General features: G+C 47.9%; 1 protein-coding gene across 4 annotated transcripts in view; it reads right to left on the bottom strand.

Annotated features, from left to right (window-relative positions):
* Positions 1-26321, bottom strand: part of ENTPD5 (ectonucleoside triphosphate diphosphohydrolase 5 (inactive)) — a 407636-nt gene that overhangs the window by 5932 nt on the left and 375383 nt on the right. For all 4 annotated transcript variants that reach the window (XM_085626780.1, XM_085626778.1, XM_085626781.1 and 1 more), the window contains 2 exons: positions 23601-23657; positions 50-165 (listed from right to left, as the gene is read on the bottom strand). In XM_085626780.1, the coding sequence (XP_085482906.1) occupies positions 50-165; positions 23601-23657 (173 nt within the window). The remainder of the gene's footprint in view (positions 1-49; positions 166-23600; positions 23658-26321) is intronic.

Below are 26321 nucleotides of genomic sequence, written 5' to 3'. Positions count from 1 at the left end.
TTTTTCGCAACACAATTTGTGGGACCAAAAATGTGAGGGTGGTACTCACCTGTAGAATAGTGCTATCCTTGAATCCGAAACCTTCCTTCAGCAAGGCGGTAATGTAACAGAGGTCCATACACAGGAAAGGACTGTGTGAGGTATACCTGTCCATGTGATTACAAACTAGAAGCAAGAAAGACATAACTTAGATATCACTTGCAGTTACTTCCTTTAGACAATAACTTGAAGTAATCATGAAGCAACCAATATCCCTAAAACACATCAGGGGAAATGTAGTGATTAGCACAGTCAAGTAACTGCTGATCAAGCAAATTAGAAAGCTGAAAAATTACAAAAGATTAGGAAACCAGTGTTCACAATCCTTGTTCTCCCTCTTTCACAAATGAGTGGAAATTCCTGATTCAATGCTGTAAAAATATCTTAAACAAACTTGCTTTTGCTACATAACCCTTGGAAGCTTTAACGTTATTAAGGCTCTGTAGCAGAACGTGCATTAATCCTGCAATCATTTTAACTTGGTAAAGACGGAATTGTGTTAGAACTTAAAGGACTAAACGAAGACTAGTCTGTGGATCTACCTTGAGTCATAGAATAAAATTTATGATTCAATGTAAGATGAGACCTGTAGTTTGCTAATAATCCTAGTGTATGCAACAACTATTAAAAAGTTTCATTCCTATTAATAAGGTCGCAGTGACAGGATCTTTTGGGTCAAAGGCTTAGGTATGCACCTGCAAGACTAAATATAATCATACAGTGTAGTAGGCTCACTCTAATAGGCTACTGCACATGCATACATTTATCAAAGTGATGCTTTATAACCTGACTGTATTAGACTGATTGGGGGAGCCCACATCTGCAGCCAGGTGTTGCTAAAGAACAAGTTACTTACCTTCGGTAACAATGTATCAATAAGAGACATATGTAGTTCTAGATTCCTCACCTTAGAATTACCACCGGGCGTCAAACTGGATCCGGAGAACTTTTTTCATGACAGTACCCCTGCGCGTCGGTCGACTCCGCGTCGGAGTCGCCAGGATGACGTTGCGGTGTCTACTTAGACGCCGCCCCTGCATGCTGACGTCTGCACTTCTGGTGTGGAAAGTCGTGTCAGAAATGAGCCATGCAAGACACTGACCAGCAACCCCACACTCATTTTCCTGCTCCCTGCTGACGAGAGGCAACTACCTCGAAACACGTGTCCAGGGATGGCACACGCCACGCATACTTGCATTCACACTCGAGCATAGGTGTATCCGCCGACGCTGACCTTCAGGGACCATTTTCATTGGGGGAACACGACTGGTAGGTGTAGCAGTGTGCGACCAATTGGGTTTAATTTTATTCAGGCTCTTCTGAGCCGGTGAAGTCGACGGACTTTGGTTACGCACCTGCGCGCTACGAGAGGTACTAGACCTGATAACGATTTTAGCAGCTTACACAGCAACCCCACACTCATTTTCCTGCTCCCTGCTGACGAGAGGCAACTACCTCGAAACACGTGTCCAGGGATGGCACACGCCACGCATACTTGCATTCACACTCGAGCATAGGTGTATCCGCCGACGCTGACCTTCAGGGACCATTTTCATTGGGGGAACACGACTGGTAGGTGTAGCAGTGTGCGACCAATTGGGTTTAATTTTATTCAGGCTCTTCTGAGCCGGTGAAGTCGACGGACTTTGGTTACGCACCTGCGCGCTACGAGAGGTACTAGACCTGATAACGATTTTAGCAGCTTACACAGCAACCCCACACTCATTTTCCTGCTCCCTGCTGACGAGAGGCAACTACCTCGAAACACGTGTCCAGGGATGGCACACGCCACGCATACTTGCATTCACACTCGAGCATAGGTGTATCCGCCGACGCTGACCTTCAGGGACCATTTTCATTGGGGGAACACGACTGGTAGGTGTAGCAGTGTGCGACCAATTGGGTTTAATTTTATTCAGGCTCTTCTGAGCCGGTGAAGTCGACGGACTTTGGTTACGCACCTGCGCGCTACGAGAGGTACTAGACCTGATAACGATTTTAGCAGCTTACACAGCAACCCCACACTCATTTTCCTGCTCCCTGCTGACGAGAGGCAACTACCTCGAAACACGTGTCCAGGGATGGCACACGCCACGCATACTTGCATTCACACTCGAGCATAGGTGTATCCGCCGACGCTGACCTTCAGGGACCATTTTCATTGGGGGAACACGACTGGTAGGTGTAGCAGTGTGCGACCAAATGGGTTTAATTTTATTCAGGCTCTTCTGAGCCGGTGAAGTCGACGGACTTTGGTTACGCACCTGCGCGCTACGAGAGGTACTAGACCTGATAACGATTTTAGCAGCTTACACAGCAACCCCACACTCATTTTCCTGCTCCCTGCTGACGAGAGGCAACTACCTCGAAACACGTGTCCAGGGATGGCACACGCCACGCATACTTGCATTCACACTCGAGCATAGGTGTATCCGCCGACGCTGACCTTCAGGGACCATTTTCATTGGGGGAACACGACTGGTAGGTGTAGCAGTGTGCGACCAATTGGGTTTAATTTTATTCAGGCTCTTCTGAGCCGGTGAAGTCGACGGACTTTGGTTACGCACCTGCGCGCTACGAGAGGTACTAGACCTGATAACGATTTTAGCAGCTTACACAGCAACCCCACACTCATTTTCCTGCTCCCTGCTGACGAGAGGCAACTACCTCGAAACACGTGTCCAGGGATGGCACACGCCACGCATACTTGCATTCACACTCGAGCATAGGTGTATCCGCCGACGCTGACCTTCAGGGACCATTTTCATTGGGGGAACACGACTGGTAGGTGTAGCAGTGTGCGACCAATTGGGTTTAATTTTATTCAGGCTCTTCTGAGCCGGTGAAGTCGACGGACTTTGGTTACGCACCTGCGCGCTACGAGAGGTACTAGACCTGATAACGATTTTAGCAGCTTACACAGCAACCCCACACTCATTTTCCTGCTCCCTGCTGACGAGAGGCAACTACCTCGAAACACGTGTCCAGGGATGGCACACGCCACGCATACTTGCATTCACACTCGAGCATAGGTGTATCCGCCGACGCTGACCTTCAGGGACCATTTTCATTGGGGGAACACGACTGGTAGGTGTAGCAGTGTGCGACCAATTGGGTTTAATTTTATTCAGGCTCTTCTGAGCCGGTGAAGTCGACGGACTTTGGTTACGCACCTGCGCGCTACGAGAGGTACTAGACCTGATAACGATTTTAGCAGCTTACACAGCAACCCCACACTCATTTTCCTGCTCCCTGCTGACGAGAGGCAACTACCTCGAAACACGTGTCCAGGGATGGCACACGCCACGCATACTTGCATTCACACTCGAGCATAGGTGTATCCGCCGACGCTGACCTTCAGGGACCATTTTCATTGGGGGAACACGACTGGTAGGTGTAGCAGTGTGCGACCAATTGGGTTTAATTTTATTCAGGCTCTTCTGAGCCGGTGAAGTCGACGGACTTTGGTTACGCACCTGCGCGCTACGAGAGGTACTAGACCTGATAACGATTTTAGCAGCTTACACAGCAACCCCACACTCATTTTCCTGCTCCCTGCTGACGAGAGGCAACTACCTCGAAACACGTGTCCAGGGATGGCACACGCCACGCATACTTGCATTCACACTCGAGCATAGGTGTATCCGCCGACGCTGACCTTCAGGGACCATTTTCATTGGGGGAACACGACTGGTAGGTGTAGCAGTGTGCGACCAATTGGGTTTAATTTTATTCAGGCTCTTCTGAGCCGGTGAAGTCGACGGACTTTGGTTACGCACCTGCGCGCTACGAGAGGTACTAGACCTGATAACGATTTTAGCAGCTTACACAGCAACCCCACACTCATTTTCCTGCTCCCTGCTGACGAGAGGCAACTACCTCGAAACACGTGTCCAGGGATGGCACACGCCACGCATACTTGCATTCACACTCGAGCATAGGTGTATCCGCCGACGCTGACCTTCAGGGACCATTTTCATTGGGGGAACACGACTGGTAGGTGTAGCAGTGTGCGACCAATTGGGTTTAATTTTATTCAGGCTCTTCTGAGCCGGTGAAGTCGACGGACTTTGGTTACGCACCTGCGCGCTACGAGAGGTACTAGACCTGATAACGATTTTAGCAGCTTACACAGCAACCCCACACTCATTTTCCTGCTCCCTGCTGACGAGAGGCAACTACCTCGAAACACGTGTCCAGGGATGGCACACGCCACGCATACTTGCATTCACACTCGAGCATAGGTGTATCCGCCGACGCTGACCTTCAGGGACCATTTTCATTGGGGGAACACGACTGGTAGGTGTAGCAGTGTGCGACCAATTGGGTTTAATTTTATTCAGGCTCTTCTGAGCCGGTGAAGTCGACGGACTTTGGTTACGCACCTGCGCGCTACGAGAGGTACTAGACCTGATAACGATTTTAGCAGCTTACACAGCAACCCCACACTCATTTTCCTGCTCCCTGCTGACGAGAGGCAACTACCTCGAAACACGTGTCCAGGGATGGCACACGCCACGCATACTTGCATTCACACTCGAGCATAGGTGTATCCGCCGACGCTGACCTTCAGGGACCATTTTCATTGGGGGAACACGACTGGTAGGTGTAGCAGTGTGCGACCAATTGGGTTTAATTTTATTCAGGCTCTTCTGAGCCGGTGAAGTCGACGGACTTTGGTTACGCACCTGCGCGCTACGAGAGGTACTAGACCTGATAACGATTTTAGCAGCTTACACAGCAACCCCACACTCATTTTCCTGCTCCCTGCTGACGAGAGGCAACTACCTCGAAACACGTGTCCAGGGATGGCACACGCCACGCATACTTGCATTCACACTCGAGCATAGGTGTATCCGCCGACGCTGACCTTCAGGGACCATTTTCATTGGGGGAACACGACTGGTAGGTGTAGCAGTGTGCGACCAATTGGGTTTAATTTTATTCAGGCTCTTCTGAGCCGGTGAAGTCGACGGACTTTGGTTACGCACCTGCGCGCTACGAGAGGTACTAGACCTGATAACGATTTTAGCAGCTTACACAGCAACCCCACACTCATTTTCCTGCTCCCTGCTGACGAGAGGCAACTACCTCAAAACACGTGTCCAGGGATGGCACACGCCACGCATACTTGCATTCACACTCGAGCATAGGTGTATCCGCCGACGCTGACCTTCAGGGACCATTTTCATTGGGGGAACACGACTGGTAGGTGTAGCAGTGTGCGACCAATTGGGTTTAATTTTATTCAGGCTCTTCTGAGCCGGTGAAGTCGACGGACTTTGGTTACGCACCTGCGCGCTACGAGAGGTACTAGACCTGATAACGATTTTAGCAGCTTACACAGCAACCCCACACTCATTTTCCTGCTCCCTGCTGACGAGAGGCAACTACCTCGAAACACGTGTCCAGGGATGGCACACGCCACGCATACTTGCATTCACACTCGAGCATAGGTGTATCCGCCGACGCTGACCTTCAGGGACCATTTTCATTGGGGGAACACGACTGGTAGGTGTAGCAGTGTGCGACCAATTGGGTTTAATTTTATTCAGGCTCTTCTGAGCCGGTGAAGTCGACGGACTTTGGTTACGCACCTGCGCGCTACGAGAGGTACTAGACCTGATAACGATTTTAGCAGCTTACACAGCAACCCCACACTCATTTTCCTGCTCCCTGCTGACGAGAGGCAACTACCTCGAAACACGTGTCCAGGGATGGCACACGCCACGCATACTTGCATTCACACTCGAGCATAGGTGTATCCGCCGACGCTGACCTTCAGGGACCATTTTCATTGGGGGAACACGACTGGTAGGTGTAGCAGTGTGCGACCAATTGGGTTTAATTTTATTCAGGCTCTTCTGAGCCGGTGAAGTCGACGGACTTTGGTTACGCACCTGCGCGCTACGAGAGGTACTAGACCTGATAACGATTTTAGCAGCTTACACAGCAACCCCACACTCATTTTCCTGCTCCCTGCTGACGAGAGGCAACTACCTCGAAACACGTGTCCAGGGATGGCACACGCCACGCATACTTGCATTCACACTCGAGCATAGGTGTATCCGCCGACGCTGACCTTCAGGGACCATTTTCATTGGGGGAACACGACTGGTAGGTGTAGCAGTGTGCGACCAATTGGGTTTAATTTTATTCAGGCTCTTCTGAGCCGGTGAAGTCGACGGACTTTGGTTACGCACCTGCGCGCTACGAGAGGTACTAGACCTGATAACGATTTTAGCAGCTTACACAGCAACCCCACACTCATTTTCCTGCTCCCTGCTGACGAGAGGCAACTACCTCGAAACACGTGTCCAGGGATGGCACACGCCACGCATACTTGCATTCACACTCGAGCATAGGTGTATCCGCCGACGCTGACCTTCAGGGACCATTTTCATTGGGGGAACACGACTGGTAGGTGTAGCAGTGTGCGACCAATTGGGTTTAATTTTATTCAGGCTCTTCTGAGCCGGTGAAGTCGACGGACTTTGGTTACGCACCTGCGCGCTACGAGAGGTACTAGACCTGATAACGATTTTAGCAGCTTACACAGCAACCCCACACTCATTTTCCTGCTCCCTGCTGACGAGAGGCAACTACCTCGAAACACGTGTCCAGGGATGGCACACGCCACGCATACTTGCATTCACACTCGAGCATAGGTGTATCCGCCGACGCTGACCTTCAGGGACCATTTTCATTGGGGGAACACGACTGGTAGGTGTAGCAGTGTGCGACCAATTGGGTTTAATTTTATTCAGGCTCTTCTGAGCCGGTGAAGTCGACGGACTTTGGTTACGCACCTGCGCGCTACGAGAGGTACTAGACCTGATAACGATTTTAGCAGCTTACACAGCAACCCCACACTCATTTTCCTGCTCCCTGCTGACGAGAGGCAACTACCTCGAAACACGTGTCCAGGGATGGCACACGCCACGCATACTTGCATTCACACTCGAGCATAGGTGTATCCGCCGACGCTGACCTTCAGGGACCATTTTCATTGGGGGAACACGACTGGTAGGTGTAGCAGTGTGCGACCAATTGGGTTTAATTTTATTCAGGCTCTTCTGAGCCGGTGAAGTCGACGGACTTTGGTTACGCACCTGCGCGCTACGAGAGGTACTAGACCTGATAACGATTTTAGCAGCTTACACAGCAACCCCACACTCATTTTCCTGCTCCCTGCTGACGAGAGGCAACTACCTCGAAACACGTGTCCAGGGATGGCACACGCCACGCATACTTGCATTCACACTCGAGCATAGGTGTATCCGCCGACGCTGACCTTCAGGGACCATTTTCATTGGGGGAACACGACTGGTAGGTGTAGCAGTGTGCGACCAATTGGGTTTAATTTTATTCAGGCTCTTCTGAGCCGGTGAAGTCGACGGACTTTGGTTACGCACCTGCGCGCTACGAGAGGTACTAGACCTGATAACGATTTTAGCAGCTTACACAGCAACCCCACACTCATTTTCCTGCTCCCTGCTGACGAGAGGCAACTACCTCGAAACACGTGTCCAGGGATGGCACACGCCACGCATACTTGCATTCACACTCGAGCATAGGTGTATCCGCCGACGCTGACCTTCAGGGACCATTTTCATTGGGGGAACACGACTGGTAGGTGTAGCAGTGTGCGACCAATTGGGTTTAATTTTATTCAGGCTCTTCTGAGCCGGTGAAGTCGACGGACTTTGGTTACGCACCTGCGCGCTACGAGAGGTACTAGACCTGATAACGATTTTAGCAGCTTACACAGCAACCCCACACTCATTTTCCTGCTCCCTGCTGACGAGAGGCAACTACCTCAAAACACGTGTCCAGGGATGGCACACGCCACGCATACTTGCATTCACACTCGAGCATAGGTGTATCCGCCGACGCTGACCTTCAGGGACCATTTTCATTGGGGGAACACGACTGGTAGGTGTAGCAGTGTGCGACCAATTGGGTTTAATTTTATTCAGGCTCTTCTGAGCCGGTGAAGTCGACGGACTTTGGTTACGCACCTGCGCGCTACGAGAGGTACTAGACCTGATAACGATTTTAGCAGCTTACACAGCAACCCCACACTCATTTTCCTGCTCCCTGCTGACGAGAGGCAACTACCTCGAAACACGTGTCCAGGGATGGCACACGCCACGCATACTTGCATTCACACTCGAGCATAGGTGTATCCGCCGACGCTGACCTTCAGGGACCATTTTCATTGGGGGAACACGACTGGTAGGTGTAGCAGTGTGCGACCAATTGGGTTTAAAGACACTGACCACTGGTGCACATAACTAGGGCCCAGTAAGGGAGTCCCTATCCCTAGAAGTCAGTTTGCAGAACGGGGAGGATGGGTGGGGCGGTAAGGCATCTATAACTACATATGTCTCTTACAGATACAAGGGTACTGAAGGTAAGTAACTTGTTCATCAGAACGACTGTAGTTATAGATTCCTTACCTTAGAATAGATACCCCAGCAATGCTAACCCCGGTGATGGGTCTACGAACTAAGTTCACACCAGGAAGTCAGGAGAACAGAAATGCCGAAAAAGCCATCTCTGTAGACTTGGCTGTCCAGGCACTAATGCTTCATAAACGTGTAAAGGGATGCCCACGTGGCTGCCTGGCAGATGTCAACCAGAAGAACTCCACGTCCCAAAGCAGTAGTGGCTGCCGTCGCCCTAGTAGAGTGGGCGCGCAGTCCTACTAGAGGTTCCTTTTTTATCCAAAGATGGGACGTATGTGCACTGCCCGACCTTTCTTGGCGCCAACATAACCCAAAGAAGAGTTGATCGTCCACCCGGAAGTCTTTATTGTGATCAAGATAGAAGGACAGCGCACGTTTTGGGACCAGATGGTGGAGTCTCTCCTCCTCTTTGGAAGGGTGCGGAGGGAGGAAGAAGGTGGGCTATGTGATGGCCTGACCTATGTAGAAAGAGGTAACCACTTTGGGCAGGAAAGAGGGCCTAGTGCGAAGGACCACTTGTCCGGATGGACAGCAAGAAAGGGAGGCTTGGAAGACAGAGCCTGAAGCTCACTCACCCTACGAGCAGAGGTGATGGCAAGCAGGAAAGCAGTCTTTAAAGTAAGACGACGAAGAGGACAATTATGTAGTGGCTCAAAGGGAGCACACAAGATAAGTGAGGGCAAGATTCAAATCCCACTGGGGCATTACGAAAGGAGAAGGAGGAAAGTGATGAGTAATGCCCTTCAGAAATCTGTTAACAATAGGGGACTTGAAAAGAGAAGGCTGATCAGGAAGGCGATGAAAGGCCGAAATGGCTAAAAATAGCCTTTAAGGGTGCCCAGAGCAGAGCCCTGCTGGGCCAAAGAGAGAATGAAGAAGAGCACCTCTGAAAGAGGGGCACAAAGGGGATCCACAGCCTTTGCTGTGCACTATGCCACAAATGTGTTCTTTTGTTCTATCTACAGGTGTATACCGTTTTAGTGGAGGGACGCCTGGCTGCCAAGATGACATTACAGACTTCGGGAGGAAGGTCGAAAGCTGTCAACTGTTGTCGCTCAATCTCCACGCAATGAGTTGGAGGCTGGACAAGTTCGGGTCGAGGACAGTCCCCTGCTGCTGCGACAGAAGTTCATCCCGAAGAGTCAGTCTGATCGGAGGATCGAAGGCCATGCTCAAGAGCTCGGGGTACCAGCCTCTTAGTGCCCAGTCCAGAGCCACAAGAATGACTTGGGCCCGGTCGAGCTTGATCCTCAGCACTCTGGGTAGATGTGGTACAGGCGGAAAGGCGTACAGGAGGCCGAAATTCTACTCGCGACAAAAGGCGTCGCTGAGCGAGTGCCGCCTTGGAAACTCCAACGCGCAGAACTGCTGACATTACCCATTCTCTTTGTGGTGAATAGATCTACCAAGGCTCTCCCCACTATTGAAAGAGAACTTGCACCACCTCCGAGTGAAGACGCCATTCGTGATCCATCATTGCCCGACAGCTGAGTTAATCCGCCATGGCGTTCAGGGAACCTGCCAGGTGTTGAAACACCAGGGATATGCCCTGATGGTCCAGCCATGTCCAAAGGCGTAGAGCCTCTTGACATAGGGTCCATGAACCCACCCTGCCCTGTTTGTTGCAGTACCACATGGCGGTGGTGTTGTCCATAAACACCTGCACTACTCTTCCTTTGACAGAAGGAAGGAATGCCTTCAGTACAAGACAGATTTGCCCGGAGCTCCAGAAGGTTGATGAGGAGCCCGGACTCCGCCAGAGACCCCCTGTTCTCCACCTCTCCCATGTGACCGCCCCATCCCAGGAGTGACGCATCGGTCACCACTGTGAACTCTGGTTGGGGAAGGAAGAGGGATCTGCTGTTGACCCAATCCTGGTTTGTGAGCCATCACTACAACTGACGTGCAGTCCCCTCCGAGATCTGGACGACATTGGAAAGATTTCCCTGATAATGCGCCCCCTGGAACTTCAGGTCCCACTGCAGAGCCCGCATATGCCATCTGGCATGATCCACCAGGATGCAGGAGGCCGAGGCCCAGCAGCCTCAGTGTCATTTTCACCAAAATCCAGGACAGAGGCTGAAACATCGGTATCATAGTCCGAATATACCAGACTCGCTGCTCGGGAGGGTAAACCTAACACTGTGCTGTATCCAGGACTGCTCCAATGAAAAGGAGCTCCTGAGAGGGAATCAGGTGCGACTTCGGCATGTTGATAGTGAACCCCAGCGAATGCAGGAGGTCTGCCGTAGTCTGGAGGTGGGAGACGATAGCCTGAGGTGAGCCTGCCTTTAACAGCCAGTAGTCGAGATAGGGGGAAGACTGAAACCCCTGATCTGCGCAGATGAGCTGCGACCACCGCCATCACTTTCGTGAACACCCGAGGGGTGCTGGTAAGGCCAGAGGTGAGCACGATAAACTGAAAATGCTCATGGCCTACCATGAACCATAGGTAACGCCTGTGGGCTGGCAGAACGGGAATGTGAAAATAGGCATCCTGCAAGTCAAACACTACCATCCAGTCTCCGGGATCGAGGGCTAACAGGACCTGAGCATTTTGAACTTCTCCTCCTGGAGGAAGAGGTTGAGGGCCCTGAGGTCTAAGATAGGACGCAGGCCTTTGTCCATAAAGTAGTGGGAATAGCAACCACGACCCACTGGGACTAGGAAGGTTTGAAGGCTTCTGCAGGGGGGTGTGGGTGGATTGGCCCAGCAGCTGGCCCCTAGACCCACATCGCTAGGTCCCACATCCGCAGCCACGCATAGGATGGATAGCATGCATGGCCCTGTGGCTCCCTTGGGTGGAACGTGGTGGGGCATCCCTTCCGTAGCCGCGAAAGGCCGACTGCGTGGGGCGAGAAGTTGCAGCGAGGCCCAAGGATCTGGATGTAGCCCAAGAATCCTTGAAGCGCTCGAGAGCCGAGTCTGCCTTGTCACCAAACAGGCGACGAGCATCAAAGGGCATGTCCAGAAGGGTGGATTGGATATCCCCTGAAAAACCAGACGTCCTCAACCAGGTGTAGTGCCTCAGGGCTACCAATGTGGAAACTGTTCTGCCCAGAGAGTCGGCGGTATCCAGCCCACATCGGATGGTGAACTTCACTGCATCTCAACCCTCAGCCACTGCGTAGGTGAGCACGGCCTGGGCTTCCTCCGGGCACTGTGGCAGCACTTGTGCAACCGTATCCCACACTGTATGGGTATAACAGCCCAAGAGGCATGCAGTGTTCACCAACTGCAGAAAACATCTTCCCAAGGTGGTCCAGCTTCTTGGATTCCCTATCTGGGGGGAGCAGTAGGGAATGCACCTTTCGAAGACGAGGCTTGGACTACCAAGCTCTCGGGGGTGTGGTGTTGGGAGAGGAAAAGTGGGTTGCCCGTGGCCGGGTGGTGGCGTCGGGCAATCATCCTGTCCACAGGAGCCCCTGTGCTGGACTAAGTGCCCACAAGGATGTTGGTGAGGGCGTCATTAAAAGGCATCTAACCAACATGTAAGAGCGGTGAGGATCAGAACTTGTGTGCACAGGTGAGTATTCTAAGTGATTATTTCTGGGGTAAATATTCAGAACAACTTTTAATACTCACTTCTAATGATCCACCGCCCAAAGGTCATCTGACAAAAGATTCAATTTATACAGAAGGAGCATACAATTATTATAATTTTCTCCACAAATAGTTATCTAAGTCCATAAATAATCCAAGTTCCAATGCAAGCTTCCTTGTTCACTTGTCTTTATTGACACTTATTCATCTCCGTTGACACTTGTTCCAATATCTTCACAATACAGATCAATCAGAAATTTCTATACAGCCAGCCTACGCGTTTCGTCCCCCATGGGACATCAACAAATTATTTTCTTTTTATTATTCTTATTTGGAGTTCCAATGCTGTGTTCCAACTTTATGCGACCTGAATTCTTATTCTCAATTAAATCTCAGAAGAGTTCTTTATCATTTTTATTACAAGCCATAGATGGCAATTTTAACAATCTTTATTTTTGATAGGTTGGTGTCTTCTATTAGCATATGGAGCTCCTCTAGGAAGTTCTCTCCTTGCCAGCCTGGTCCGATAAATCCTGCTGTCAGCGTGTATGAGTTATTTGTTTTTGTACTCCGTAATAATATACATGTTGCTCTGTCATTGTTGTAATGAAGTCAAACTTGGTGTGTATATATGTATCGTTTATATATTTTTGCAGCCCTGAAGAAGCCCCTGTTTTTGGGTGAAACGCGTATGCTGCTTCTATTTGCCTGGCTACAGATATTGAATCAGAAAAAGAAAATAAAGGACTATCTTGTCATAACTAGGAGCTGTGAACTTACATTGGTGATATAGAGATCATACACTTGTCTATATGATTAAAGTTATATTGCCTCTCATTGATTTGTTCAAAGTTTTCACTATGTGATGTGAGGGACACATCGTATATCCCAATTTCACACCCGCCTTCTTTTTTAACCTTACCTTTATCTAAACTTTTCAATAAAGCACTTTTTCTAGATAAGAGGTAATTTTAAGTCACTACTCCACATCTGGATCTCAAACAATCTCTCGACCAGAGGGATTACCTCATGGTGGAGGAATGAAGACCTAATGATGATGCTATCAACTATGAGTACGTCGATGGTAAAGCATATACCATTGACGGATAACAGCCGTCGAGGGTCCCACAGAATTTGGCCTATTGAGATCCCTCCAGCTGAAACGGTCCCACCCCCCACTTTGATTTCTAGTGCCTGAATAAAAGGCAACAATGGTTTTGTTTCCTGGAGCTCCATAGCAAGGATCTAAGTGAAAACATCAGAGTTGGGATAGGAAGCACTGTTATGTTTCCTACAGATACACAGATATAGGCTCAGGTAGTAACCAAACCTTTCACCTATATTTCCCCTGCCATTATACTACATAACGGTTCTTGGTGCTGACCTTTTACCGAGTTAAGGTAATGCCTAAATGACGTGGGGTTTTCTCCGAAAACTAGCCTCATTTATTATGCATGAGGATTCTTGGAATCTCAGCAGGACTACTTTCTCCTGCATAATAACTATGTATATGGGTCATTCCTTCCGTCATCCTAGTCCGACATGACACAGCAAGGTAGATCCCGCTGAGGGTATATAAATACCATATCTTTGCTGAGGCAGAGAGAGGAGAAGAAGGACTTCAATGCTGACACACTGACACAAGATGCTAAGGTTCCTGCATGCAGACACTCCAGCTCGCAGTGGTCTGACATCCCACGCGAGGTGTCCATCTCGAGACCAAGACAGGTTCCCACAGTCTCTTACTTAAGGTAATGGGGTTGGCTTCATCCTAGGGGGATTCTTGGCTCTACACCTATATACATGCTAGGTAACCTTGGGTACATCTAGTTAGGGTCTCATCGTAGGAGTACGCATTATTACTGTCATGTATTTTTATACTTGCCTGTATTCATTGTTTTAGCACTATGGTAGGAATCTACCATCCTTTTACTCTATTTGTGCTTACAATCATTTATATCTGTTTCAGTCTTATGGTTGTTTCAGCACACCTATTTTACATTAGAATGACGATGGTTCAATAAACGCTTATTGAAAACGTCCCCACTGTTTATTCTGTGTATTTCTCTGAGACGAAGTCAGCACGAGTGACTGAGCGAAAAATACTATACGGTTTCTACGATCCCTGATGGGACAGAGTTGTCATGTTCGATAGTTGCCAAGAACTATTCTCTCCTTGGTAAGAGGGGTTTATAGTGGCACTGTGAGCTAGCTGGTAACAGGCTAACATACCTGGTGGGGGTGTCTGGAATCAGTCTGGACACCAACCCTGCAGTGTATGTTGTCTTAAACGCACAGATCCTATATAGGTTTAAAGGAACTACACGACAGCACGTAGGGGTATTATCAAAACATTTGCAGCCTTTTAAATTATGGATGCTTTTAGTGTGTGTTCCACTGTCAGTGTGCTTGCCAGTGTAGAAAAGCCCCCTTCAAGTAGAGAAGTAAAGTCTGCTGGACCCCCTCACCTTGAGGCAAGTCTGCTTGTAATTTAGAAATCCATCAAGAGGTCATCAAAATTGGAAAAAAAGGAAAATGCTACTTACTCTGTAAGCAAATCTTCATAGTATGTAGTGTTGTCGATTAGCATGCTTAGTATAATCCTGCCATCTGGTGTTGGGCTCAGACATTTATTTGCACTTTGATTTTGTTCAAAGTAATCGCTTGAATTACAAGATGTGGTATAAATTCCACATGAGCACTGACTCCATGTGAGATTGTTTTACACACTGCAGGGGAGAGTATGTATGGAGTGTACACACAGGTAAGGTGCGTCAATCACGCTGTGCAGTGAAATACAGAAAACAAGAGATCTGCAAAAGACACAGGCTTCTCAGGAGGGCAGGCACATGTGAATATACTATATCAAAAAAAGGGGGGGGGACCAGGAGCTAGATGATGGTCCAGTGCCTATGCTCCAAAAATTTAAATCTTGTAATCACAAAAGAGGCACTGTTCCAAGGGGAATCAGGTCAAGAAGCGACCGTCATCCGCAAATAGAGGTGAGAGAAAAGAAGAAAAGGATTGGGTCAGGGTTTAGGTACTGTGGGTGACAGGGGAGACACGTTATTGTCTCTTGTTGCCCTCACACACCCCGAAGGATGTCATGCTTCATCATCGGGCGTTTGCTCCTCGTCGGGCCGGCGGTGCAATGCCCTACGGGTCCCCCGAAGGGTCTCTTTGGCGGAGATCTTTTAGAGAACTGCCGATGGATGCATGCGGGTATGTGGAAGGGAAGTACCAAAGTGAGCAGTGCAAAGAGTGTGTGCTATGTGAATTTAAAAATGCCTAAGGATACCAAACAAGTTATCATTTAATAAAGAGATATCCTTGGTATAGTAAAAAACCCGTAGGTTAGTAGTTATCTGTCGGGACGTTATGTGTCTGGATAACTTAGATGATGGTCGACATGTTTCACGCCTTGGGTGGTCACAGTGATCCTTGGCGTTTCATCAGGACCAGTGGTGGTGGTGAGATGTGAATAGTGCACAGACTAAGAAATGCGGGTAGGGTGATATTAGCCCTCTCGCTATTAAAGGGAAGGGGGGAAAATTACGGTTTTGATTACCTCCATAGGTAGTGTATGTAAAAACCAGTATGTTATGCCCCCTTTGGAACTGACCTAAAAGAGGAGTAAGTGTTTCTCCATGAGTCTACGGCGTAGGATGCCCACACCATCTAGGGGGGTTACTCAGGTGACGGCACTGGAAACCTGCCCAGTCCAGACGCCAGCTCGAAGGTCGATAGTTGCCAAGAACTATTCTCTCCTTGGTAAGAGGGGTTTATAGTGGCACTGTGAGCTAGCTGGTAACAGGCTAACATACCTGGTGGGGGTGTCTGGAATCAGTCTGGACACCAACCCTGCAGTGTATGTTGTCTTAAACGCACAGATCCTATATAGGTTTAAAGGAACTACACGACAGCACGTAGGGGTATTATCAAAACATTTGCAGCCTTTTAAATTATGGATGCTTTTAGTGTGTGTTCCACTGTCAGTGTGCTTGCCAGTGTAGAAAAGCCCCCTTCAAGTAGAGAAGTAAAGTCTGCTGGACCCCCTCACCTTGAGGCAAGTCTGCTTGTAATTTAGAAATCCATCAAGAGGTCATCAAAATTGGAAAAAAAGGAAAATGCTACTTACTCTGTAAGCAAATCTTCATAGTATGTAGTGTTGTCGATTAGCATGCTTAGTATAATCCTGCCATCTGGTGTTGGGCTCAGACATTTATTTGCACTTTGATTTTGTTCAAAGTAATCGCTTGAATTACAAGATGTGGTATAAATTCCACATGAGCACTGACTCCATGTGAGATTGTTTTACACACTGCAGGGGAGAGTATGTATGGAGTGTACACACAGGTAAGGTGCGTCAATCACGCTGTGCAGTGAAATACAGAAAACAAGAGATCTGCAAAAGACACAGGCTTCTCAGGAGGGCAGGCACATGTGAATATACAGCACTACATGCTACAAACACGCTTACAGGGTAAGTAGCATTTTCTACTCATAGCATGTGTGGCTGTAGATATACATGCTTAGCAAAGACTTTAAAGACATGTACTCCACCAGTGGTGGCAAGCGGGTTGGTAATGCAGAAGTGTGAAACAAGGCCCTTAACACCATCTGGCACACCATGGCCTGTTGACGAGCTAAGATGTCCACACAGCAGTGCTTGGTTAAGGTGTGTAGACCAGGTGGCTACCTTGCAAATATCCACCAGAAGGATGCTTCCTAGGAAAGCCATGGTCACTCCTTGCTTGTGGAGGGAGTGTGCCCTAGGTGGAGCAGGTAAAACCCTAGGACTGCCTTGGAGATGAGATGTCCTCTCTGTGGCATTACAAAAGGACAAAGCTATTCTGATTTACAGAAAGGCTTAGTCCCGTCAATAAGGTACATAAGAGCTCTTTTGACATCTGATGCGTGGAGTGCTCTTTTAACACAATGTAATCTGGTTGCAGGACGAACACTGGGTGCTCTATGGTTTGGCTAAGGTGGAAGTACTTTAGAGAGGAACTTAGAATTTGTTCTAAGAACAACCTTGTCCTTGTGGACCTGTATGAAGGGATCCTGTAGAGTGAGCACTTGCAGGTCGCTAATGTGTCTAAGCAGTTTAGCGTCCATCAGTAAGGCCAGCTTCCAAGAAGGGAAGTGAAGAAGGCATAAATGCATATGTTCGAAAGGTGGTCCCATGAGCCTGGTGAGGGCCACGCCGAGATTCCACATGGCAGCAGGAGGCACTCTAGGACGTGTCATCGTCTTAAGACCCCCATTTTGCATGTAGGCTGTGACTGCAGTAAGTGTAAATAAACAGAGGTGTAGGCTAGGCCTGCTTTCTGCAAGTGCAAAAGGTAAACCATTAAATACTGAACAGTAGGCTTTGGCGGGTCCAGGTTTTTGGAACTGCCTTTGTGAACGAATGTTTCAAATTTTGCAGCCCAAGGAGCAAGGTTTGTGGTGATCAGGCTTCCTTTAAGATGGAAATACATTTCTGAGGAAGGTTGAGATACCTAAATTCTAAGTCCTGAGGTATCAAAATCGCAAGGTTGAGCTGTTCAGCATCCAGATTCCTCACTCAACCTTGCCTCTGCGTGAGAAAGGGCAGTAATGAGTGGGAGCCTCTTGTGAGGGCTGATTGTCAACTCCAGGGCTGTCTGGCCCAGGTTGGTGCTACTAGAATGAGTTTTAGTAATTTTTGCTTGAGTTTCCTCACCATTTAGGGAAGCAGTGAAAAAGGTGGAAAAAAGAAAGCAAATATCTCTAATTCATCCGTAGTGCATTGCCCATGGACTTTGCGTGTGGGTGTCTGGCAGTAATGCTTGGGTATCTTGCATTTTCTTGGGTGGTGAACAGAACTATCTGTGTAGTGCCCCAAATGTTGGAAGTATCTGGGAATGACATGGCAGTCATGTCTGTCTTGATGAGGACCACTTAGCTCAAAAAACTTTCTTACAGTTAATTTGGGGGAATGCGAATGGCTAGCAGTTCCAAGTAGTTGATCAGTCAACCTGGTTTTAGAGAGGGCCATGCTCCCTGGACAGTCTTGCTGTTGACATGTGTGCCCAAGCCTGTTAGAATGGAATCTGCGGTAATGGTCAGTTGTTTAAGTTTAAGTTTGCAAAAGGCCTAACTTGCAGCAAGCTGTTGTTCCCTTTGGCTTGTGCCAACACTGACTTCGCAGTGACCCTCCACTTAAGACCAGTGAGAAGGAAAGCAATCTTGGAGGGGGCAGATGTTAAGCCTACCGTGAGGAATAATGGCGACGCAGGAGACCACCATGACTAAAATGTGCATAACAGTCCAGACTATGAACTGGCGACTGGGCTGAAAAAGGGGAAGCAGGTGCCGAAAATGCCGCGTCTGTGTTGATCGGGGTAAGCTTTCCCTGCGACTGTTCCCAAAAAGAACTCTAGGAAGGGATGGCTGCAGATTTTTATGGTAAAGCTTAGGCTACGGGGCAGTACACTGATGTTTGAGTGTGTTCTAGCCACGGCAGCTTGCTGCTGCTTTTGCTCAGCCAAACCTTGAGGTAGGAAAATGCATAATTGCCCTCCCATCACAAATGTGGAACCACCATGGTTAGGCACTTTGTTAACACACTTTGATCAGTGGTGACCTCAAAAAGATCTTTGGCAGAGCTATCCACGTACCAAACGGTGAAGATACCGACGATGAGCATGGTTAATGGGGATGAGGAAATAGGCATCCTTGAGATCAAGCACAATTGTGAAATCCCCCTGTTGAAGGAGGGGGGGGGATGATATTCTGCAGAGTTAGCATGCAAAAAAGTTCTGAGAAGATGCAGCCTTCTTGGGGATGAGAGAGCAGATGCTGTTCCTTTGGTATTCCGGGGGTACCATCTCTATACCATCCTTTATGTAAGAGGACATGTACTTTTTCCTGAGGTAGGGAGAGGTGTTCTTTGCTGAGAGTGTGTTTGTACAGAGTGGGATTTGGAAATGGTTGTGTGTAGTTCAAGACCACAGACATGATGGAGTAGGCTTGGACCCAGTTGCCGAATGAGATTTCCTCCCAACAAGAGAGGAAGTAGTGTATCCTCCCCCCCCGACTGGTAACATGCAATCATGGGGGAAATGTCCCTTGTCTTCTGATCCTTCTTGACCTGTTCTCAGCATTTGAAACCATCAAACATGAAAACCTGATTGCTCTTCTTCAGCATAGGATGGGTCTTTCGGGCCATGTCTTAAATTGGTTTGCCTCTTTTTTTTTTTTTTTTTACAAAACCGCACACAAAGAATTAAAGTTAACCACTCCCTTGCATCTAGTACCCCAGTCACCACTGGAGTTCCTCAAGGCTCCGCACTTTCGCCCACTCTTTTCAACCTTTTTATGGAACCTCTCTCCGATATTCTGACCCGTTCTAACATTCTCTACCATATGTATGCTGATGACACGCAATTGTACTTGAAGATCTCCTCTCCAGAGGACATTAAAACCTTAAATGATGCACTCATACAAACTCAACAATGGTTAGCCCAGAACCATCTCCTGTTAAACACTCTCAAAACAGAATTCCTTCTGATTACCCCCCGCAACCACTCTGCACCTACCCTGGACTGGCTTAAACAACTCACTGCTCTTAACTGCACTCCACATGTTGTTGGTTCTGCTAAAACTTTAGGCATTACCTTTGACAAATAGCTAAATATGCAAACACACATTAGCGCAACTACTAGGGGAGCCAATCTTCAGCTCAACATCCTCAAGAAAATCAAGCACTTCCTTCCGTCTGAGAACATCCGGTCAGCAGTTCAATCCCTTGTTATCTCTCGTTTGGAATATGGCTTGCAGGGCTTCCTAAAGCTAGTTTAATGCCCCTCAAAACGCATCGGCCAGGCTCATCACAGGCTCCAGAAAACATGACCACATCACACCTGACCTAATTCAACTATATTGGCTGTCTATAGAAGATAGGATACGTTTCAATATAGCTTGCTTGACGCACAAAGCTATCCACTATACCACCCCGATTTACTTGGCTAAAAAGCTTGAACTATCTGGCTTGAGTCGGAACTTAAGAAGCTAGACCACCCTACTTTTGAAACCCCCCAAATCCAAAAAGAAAAGAACTTACAATCGTGCTTTCACTGGTCTTGCTCCAAAAATTTGGAACGCTCTTCCTCCAGAGATCAGATCAAACATATCCACTGCATCCTTCAAGAAACCGGTCAAATGGCTAATCTTGAGTGAACATCAACAGCATTAACCTGACTTACCTTCCCCAGACTCCTCTCTACCAGGATTTGATACTTCTTTTATACTGTTTTGTTTGAATTTTTGCTTTCTGTTATTTTATCATCTTGTTCTATGGTCCTGCTGAAACTGTACTGGCTCCTCTGATCGGGCTTACTCTCCTCCCCCTTGACCTGATTGTTCCCCACTCTGTTTGTACGTGTGATTATTTTACGACAGTATGTGTTCCATTGTGTTGTTTTGTTCTTGCTTTTGCCACTCTGTACAGCACTCTGATACCCGTAAGGGTCATGTTTGCGCTTCATAAAATGTTTCAAATAAATAAATACGTGTGGCAAGACACTGTTTGAAAGTGGCAGCTCTTTTGCTGGAGCCACCTTTGTTCAGACACTGTCTCCTGCCCATGCTGCTCTGGGAGGAGCTTAAGGAGGAGGAGAACATGACAGGAGTGCCAACGAACTGGCTATATGCCAATGGGTTGCTGTTCCAACTCCCACTCTTTAGCCCTCTGAATCTATCTTCTTGCTCTTCTTGTGTGGAGGAGGAGCATAGCTGGTGGCCTGGGCAGCGGCATGCCTGCCGGTTGCGTGCATCACCAGGGAGCTGGGTGGAACCTGCCCCTAAATGTAGGTTGTGTCGCTTGGAGAGGGTTTGTATTTCTTTTCGACCTTCAGGGTGACAACCCTAGCCTTGATAGGCACCTTGAAATTCTAAGGAGCAGATTTAGAATGCCCTTCAGCATGGACGATTTCAATTGTATGCACAGATTTGGAGTGCATCTCCAGGAAAATGTCATCCTCCTCCTGGGTGACATGCATGTCAACCTTGTGAAAGGCTTTAACCCTCCAATACGAAGTGGTGTCATCAAGGGGTGAGGCCCTAACTGGGTAACTTTCTAGATTGGAGGCACTTAGGGCAATCCGCATTGTAGTCATACCAGGGATGGTCAGCAGGGCCTGGGCTTGACTGCTAGTCAAAAGAGTCAAGTGGGCCATAAGGGCTACGTTGCTCTGAATAGGAAAGAGGGGACACATTTGGTGACTGCTGGAGGCAGAGGAGGAGGTTACATAGTGCAGCGGGGAGTTGGTGGTGTAGGTGAATGTGAGCTGTGTGGCAGAGGTACCAATATGTTGGTTCTGTTCTTTTGTTTCTTTGGTGCCAGCTCGGGGATGGAGGTCTGGAAAAGTATTCCCCCTTCAAAGGCCAGTCTACGCTCTTGAATGATCAGGTACTTTTGTCTGGCGTCCAGATCCATTTGAAGCCTTTCCTGGATCAGGGCCTCGATGTCAGCTTCAATGTAAAGGAGGGTTTTGGCATTGAGGCAGTTTTTGGTGTCAATGGAGTCTTGTGCACTGGTTGCAGACTGTGAATTGAACAAATGGCATCTGGTGGCATTGGAGTGGCTCTGAATCAACAGCTGATGGGGGTCCACGCCATGCCTGGATGTGTGCCTTGCTCAGAAGCCTTTTGATGGTGCCGACGGGAGCCTGAAGATGACAGGGGTTTTTGGCTTGCCTATTCTTTGTGCCAGGGCTTGATATCAGACTTCCTTGGGAAAGGACGTCTTTTGGGACCCCAGCTTGGTGATGTGAGCCTCAGGGGCTGTCAGACTCACTTGATGACACTATGTCTACAATGGGTGGAGGTTGTGCTGTTGGGAGACCAGAAGTGCCAGCCTCTTCTTGTTCTTCGGTGCCAAGGGGAACTTCTTTGCCGAGGATATCCTGGGTGTCTGAGGTTTTCTGCTGATGCATCCTCCTGTGCACAGTGTTGTTCCATTCTATACAGGAGGGTTTTCTCGGAACAGGTGTTGTTGTCTTGGTCAAGAGACAGGCACAGATTGCACACCTCGTGATGGTTTGCCCAGGGATATTTTGAGTGGCACAAGGGCAGTTAAGAAAGTGTGTCTGTTCCATAACCCAGGCAGCATTCTCTGGCAAAGGAAGGACTGGAGGTGGTTCTCAGCCCCCAAGGGGCATGAGACCCATGACGCACTTATATGTTGATGATGGTCTTTGGTGCTGCTGAATGTCTTTGTGTGTCAGGGAGACAATGGGGGCAAAATTTAACAAACCGAGCAGATGAAAAATAGGTTCATGACACAGAGTCCACTCAGTGCACATTGGAACTTAAGGCCTGACATAGAAAACATTTTAACATGGAGTTGGCGCCCATATGTAATGTACACCAAGAGACAATCTGCAAATGTATGAGCCCAACACCAGGTGGGAGGAATATATTGAGCAGGTGTATTTATAGCCACAAATGCTACAATCAAGTCTTTCTCTCTGTCAGCATCCTAACCTCTCCAAGGATACTTCACCGAAAAACCAGGTGTGCCTGTATCAGACCCAAAAAGGCCTGAGAGCCTAGCAAGGGTATCCGCTCTTGTCACAAGTTGTGTTGGGGCTTAAAGTTGGATGCTGGGTGGTCCAAAGCCAATGCCTCTGGAGTCAATAACTGGCCTGCCAACCCCAAATAGACATTGCGCACAATAGTGCTACAGATGATGTGGTAAAGGTGTTGGTATTCACACTAAAGAAGAGAGAGGAATTAGGAAAACTTGATTATGGTGGAGCAAGCTTTTTTTTAAATGGGTGCTGGTTCTCATATGAGGAACCCGAGGTTTTCTCCATGTTCCACTTCCATCATCGCTACAATGAAAAGATGAGCATGAGCACTTATGTAAGGCCATACATTTGTACTCCATCTCGCATACTGCCTTCAAGTTCATGAAGGTGTAGAGGTCGCACAGTACCAAGTAATTCCTAGAATGCATATACTAGAGGCATGAAGTATAAGTATCTCTCTTGGACAATTCTCTGCCTCTGCTAGGACAAGGCTTAAAGCCAGCCAGAATGTTTTGGTGGAGACAGGTTGCTTAAAAACATGAGGTAAAGGAAAAACAGCTTATTTTCAGAGAAGAGACTTGTCAAAAGCCACGGCAAAAGCAGTTACAACAGTTGTATGAGCAAAGAGTGGTTCGACCTTTATAAAGTTGGTTTTAAGGTGTTAGCAAAAGGGCTGTTTTTAAATAATCTTGATTTGCTTCAGAGAATTATCCAGAAAAATGTTAAGATTTAGATGCAAGTGATGAGGAAATAAATTAACAATGGCAGCCTGAGAATCTAAAGGAAGAACGTGAAGCAGAAGGGGCCAAATTCTATAAGCGTAATGAGATGCAGAGGAGTGTATGAGAGGGAAGTAGCAGACCAGAGAAGAAGAGAATGTGAGTGTTTATATTGGGGATTGGTGTGAAGATAAAAAATGGTAGGGTGTGATTAACAGTCAGGAACAAGGAATGCTAGGACTTCACAAAATGCATAAGGTATTGTTTACCTTCTTTGGCTTTTCTTTTAAAGTCTCTTACTTCAAGTGCACCACCAGTTTCATAATCTGAGGGAAAGAAAATATTAAGATGATTCATAAATGTGGATCTAGACCACCTTCACTCGAGACATCAATCACAGAGATGGACTAACCCCTCACCCAAAATATCAAACAGACACACGAGCAGGGTTCTCTAGCACTACTTACAACAGGGACAGGTCGGGTGTTGCACCTGAAATATTCAGCAGTCTCATGCAAGGTCTTTGCCTAGGATATCCAGGAGAGACACACATGAAGGAACAGCACCCATGGCATCTAGCAGGGGCACCTTTCACACCAAATATCTGGCAAATATATTTACTGGGTCGTCGCCCAAATTATCCAAGCTGGGGGACAGTTTGCAGGCGCTCTCCAACAAGTAACCATGGGAACCTCAATCAAGATACCCAGAAGACACATGTGCAGGTAACTTGCCCAATCTTTGAGCGCACATGTAAAGTGTGCTCAACTACAGGGAAACCGGATCGGGCCCTTAACTATAATATTTAGGACATATGTAGGACCTCCTTTGGAAAGGTCTAGTACCAACATGTGACTGGCAGAGGAAGAGATTTGGAGAAGCCCAATTATACATAATCCTGTCCATCTGAGAGGAATGAAGCAAAACATTTGTACTTTGTGTTGGTGATGTCCACCTATGCAGACAGAAGTTTAAACAGTACTTGGTGAGCAACAGTATAATACGCTGATGATAGGGTAAAGTGAACAAGAAGTCAAGGGGTGCCTTTTGATGCAAATCTTCTCAACAACTAGAGTAGTTTTGATTTCGGTGCTGCAAGATGGTGGAAGCACAACTACTACGCTTCAAGGAGGCTGTATTGGTATATATGTTTGATTTGCAGCACTGCTGCTTTTTCATGGGAGGTAGCTGTTGGAATGTTTGTTTGCAGAGTCATCTATATTATTGTTGGTTTTCTACAGGAGAGGATTTGGTCAAGATTAAGGGTGGACAGAAAGGTATCAGTGTGAATGGACATAAAGAAGTCCAAGTATGGGGATACAGCCAGGTGTAACATGATGGGCAAGGGGAGAACACTGTTTGCACGGGAAGCTGTTTTCAGTAACTGGAGGATATTAATCAGGTTACTGGAAGAGGATGGTAGAAAGGAGTGCCGAGAGAAAGTCTTGCAGGGTAGGTAGAGGACAATGTTGGCAAGGTCAATAATGTTGCAGATTATTTCAATTTTGTTGGTAAAGAATATGTTTCTTTTGGTAACGTCTTATCTGGTAGAGACTCTAGCTGCATATTTCTTACCTTAGAATTATCCCCAGGCGTTAGACTGGATCCTGAATTGTTTTCGTGACCAGTATCCCTGAGCGCCTGTAGGTGGTGTTTGGCTCCGGATGGCATCATTGGCGTTGTTCGCGCCGGAAGTGATGTTCGCAGTGACGATATAGACGCCAACTAGGCGAGCTGACAACAGTTTCTTTTTGCGACTTTTCATGCCACAAGAGCAGAGCCACGAAGTACACTGACCATGGGTGTTGAAAACTAGGGCTCTGAAAGGGGAAAGCCCTAACCCTAGAGATCCTTTTGCAGAGTGGGGAGAATGGGTGAGTCGGTAAGGACTCAGCGGCTAGATATAATCTCTACCAGATAAGGTGTTACTGAAGGTAAGTAACTTGTTGATCTAATAGAGACTTCTAGCCGCTGATTCCTTACCTTAGAATAGATACCCAAGCAATACTTCCCCAGAGGTGGGGCGGCGACACAGATTAGACTAGAAAATCCTGTAGGACCAAACGGGCAAAGTGCCCGTCTTGCCAGACAGGACTGTCCAGGCAGTAGTGTTTGGTAAATGTGTGCAAGGAAGCCCATGTGGCTGCCTGGCAGATGTTCAGGACTGGAACTTCGCGAGCTAACACATTAGTTGCAACTTAGCTTAGGTGGGATAAGCACGCAAACACTCTGGGTGGATTTTAAGCCAATGTTTAGCATATTTTAAAACAGAGTATGATCCATCACAAGATGGTCCTTTTCTGTATGGCATGTACCTTCTTCACTCCAAAATACACCACGAAGTTGGGAGTGCAATCAAGATAGAACGACAATGCTCTTTTTGGGTTCAGACGGGGAAGTCGCCCTTTTTCTTTGGAGGGATGAGGCACAGCGTAAAAAGTAGGCAGAGTGATGCATGGGCCTGTGTGAAATGTAGTGACCACTATCGGAAGAAAGGAAGCTCTTGTGTGAAGCACCAGTTTGTTTGGGTAGATGGTAAGATAAGAAGGCTTAGAGGACAAGGCCTGAAGCTCACTGACCCTATGGGCAGATGTTATTGCCACCAGGAAGGCAGTCTTAATGGAAAGGAGCCTGTGTGAACAATTGTGCGCAGGCTCAAAGGGAGAGGACATTATGAAAGTAAGGAAGAGCTTGAGGTCCCACTGGGCCATAATAAAGGGAGAAGCTGGAAACATGGTTAACCTTTCAGAAACCTATTTAGAATAGGGAGTTTGAAGAGGGAAGGCTGATCAGGCAACCTCAGAAAGGCAGAAATTGCAGAGAGATAGCCCTTCAGAGTGCCCAGAGCATGATGAACTGGAGAACCTGAGAAAGGGGGACAGAAAGGGGATCAATTTGGCTTTCTGCCCACCATGCCATATATTTTGCCCAACAGCAAGTGGAAACAATCTTGGTGGAGGGAAGCCTGGCTGCCAAGATAACATCACAGA

The sequence above is a fragment of the Triturus cristatus genome, chromosome 9, assembly GCF_964204655.1.
Source record: "Triturus cristatus chromosome 9, aTriCri1.1, whole genome shotgun sequence".
Taxonomy (NCBI): Eukaryota; Metazoa; Chordata; class Amphibia; order Caudata; family Salamandridae; genus Triturus; species Triturus cristatus.
Note: the sequence above shows the minus strand (reverse complement) of the source record. Positions and strands in the feature narration are given on the sequence as shown.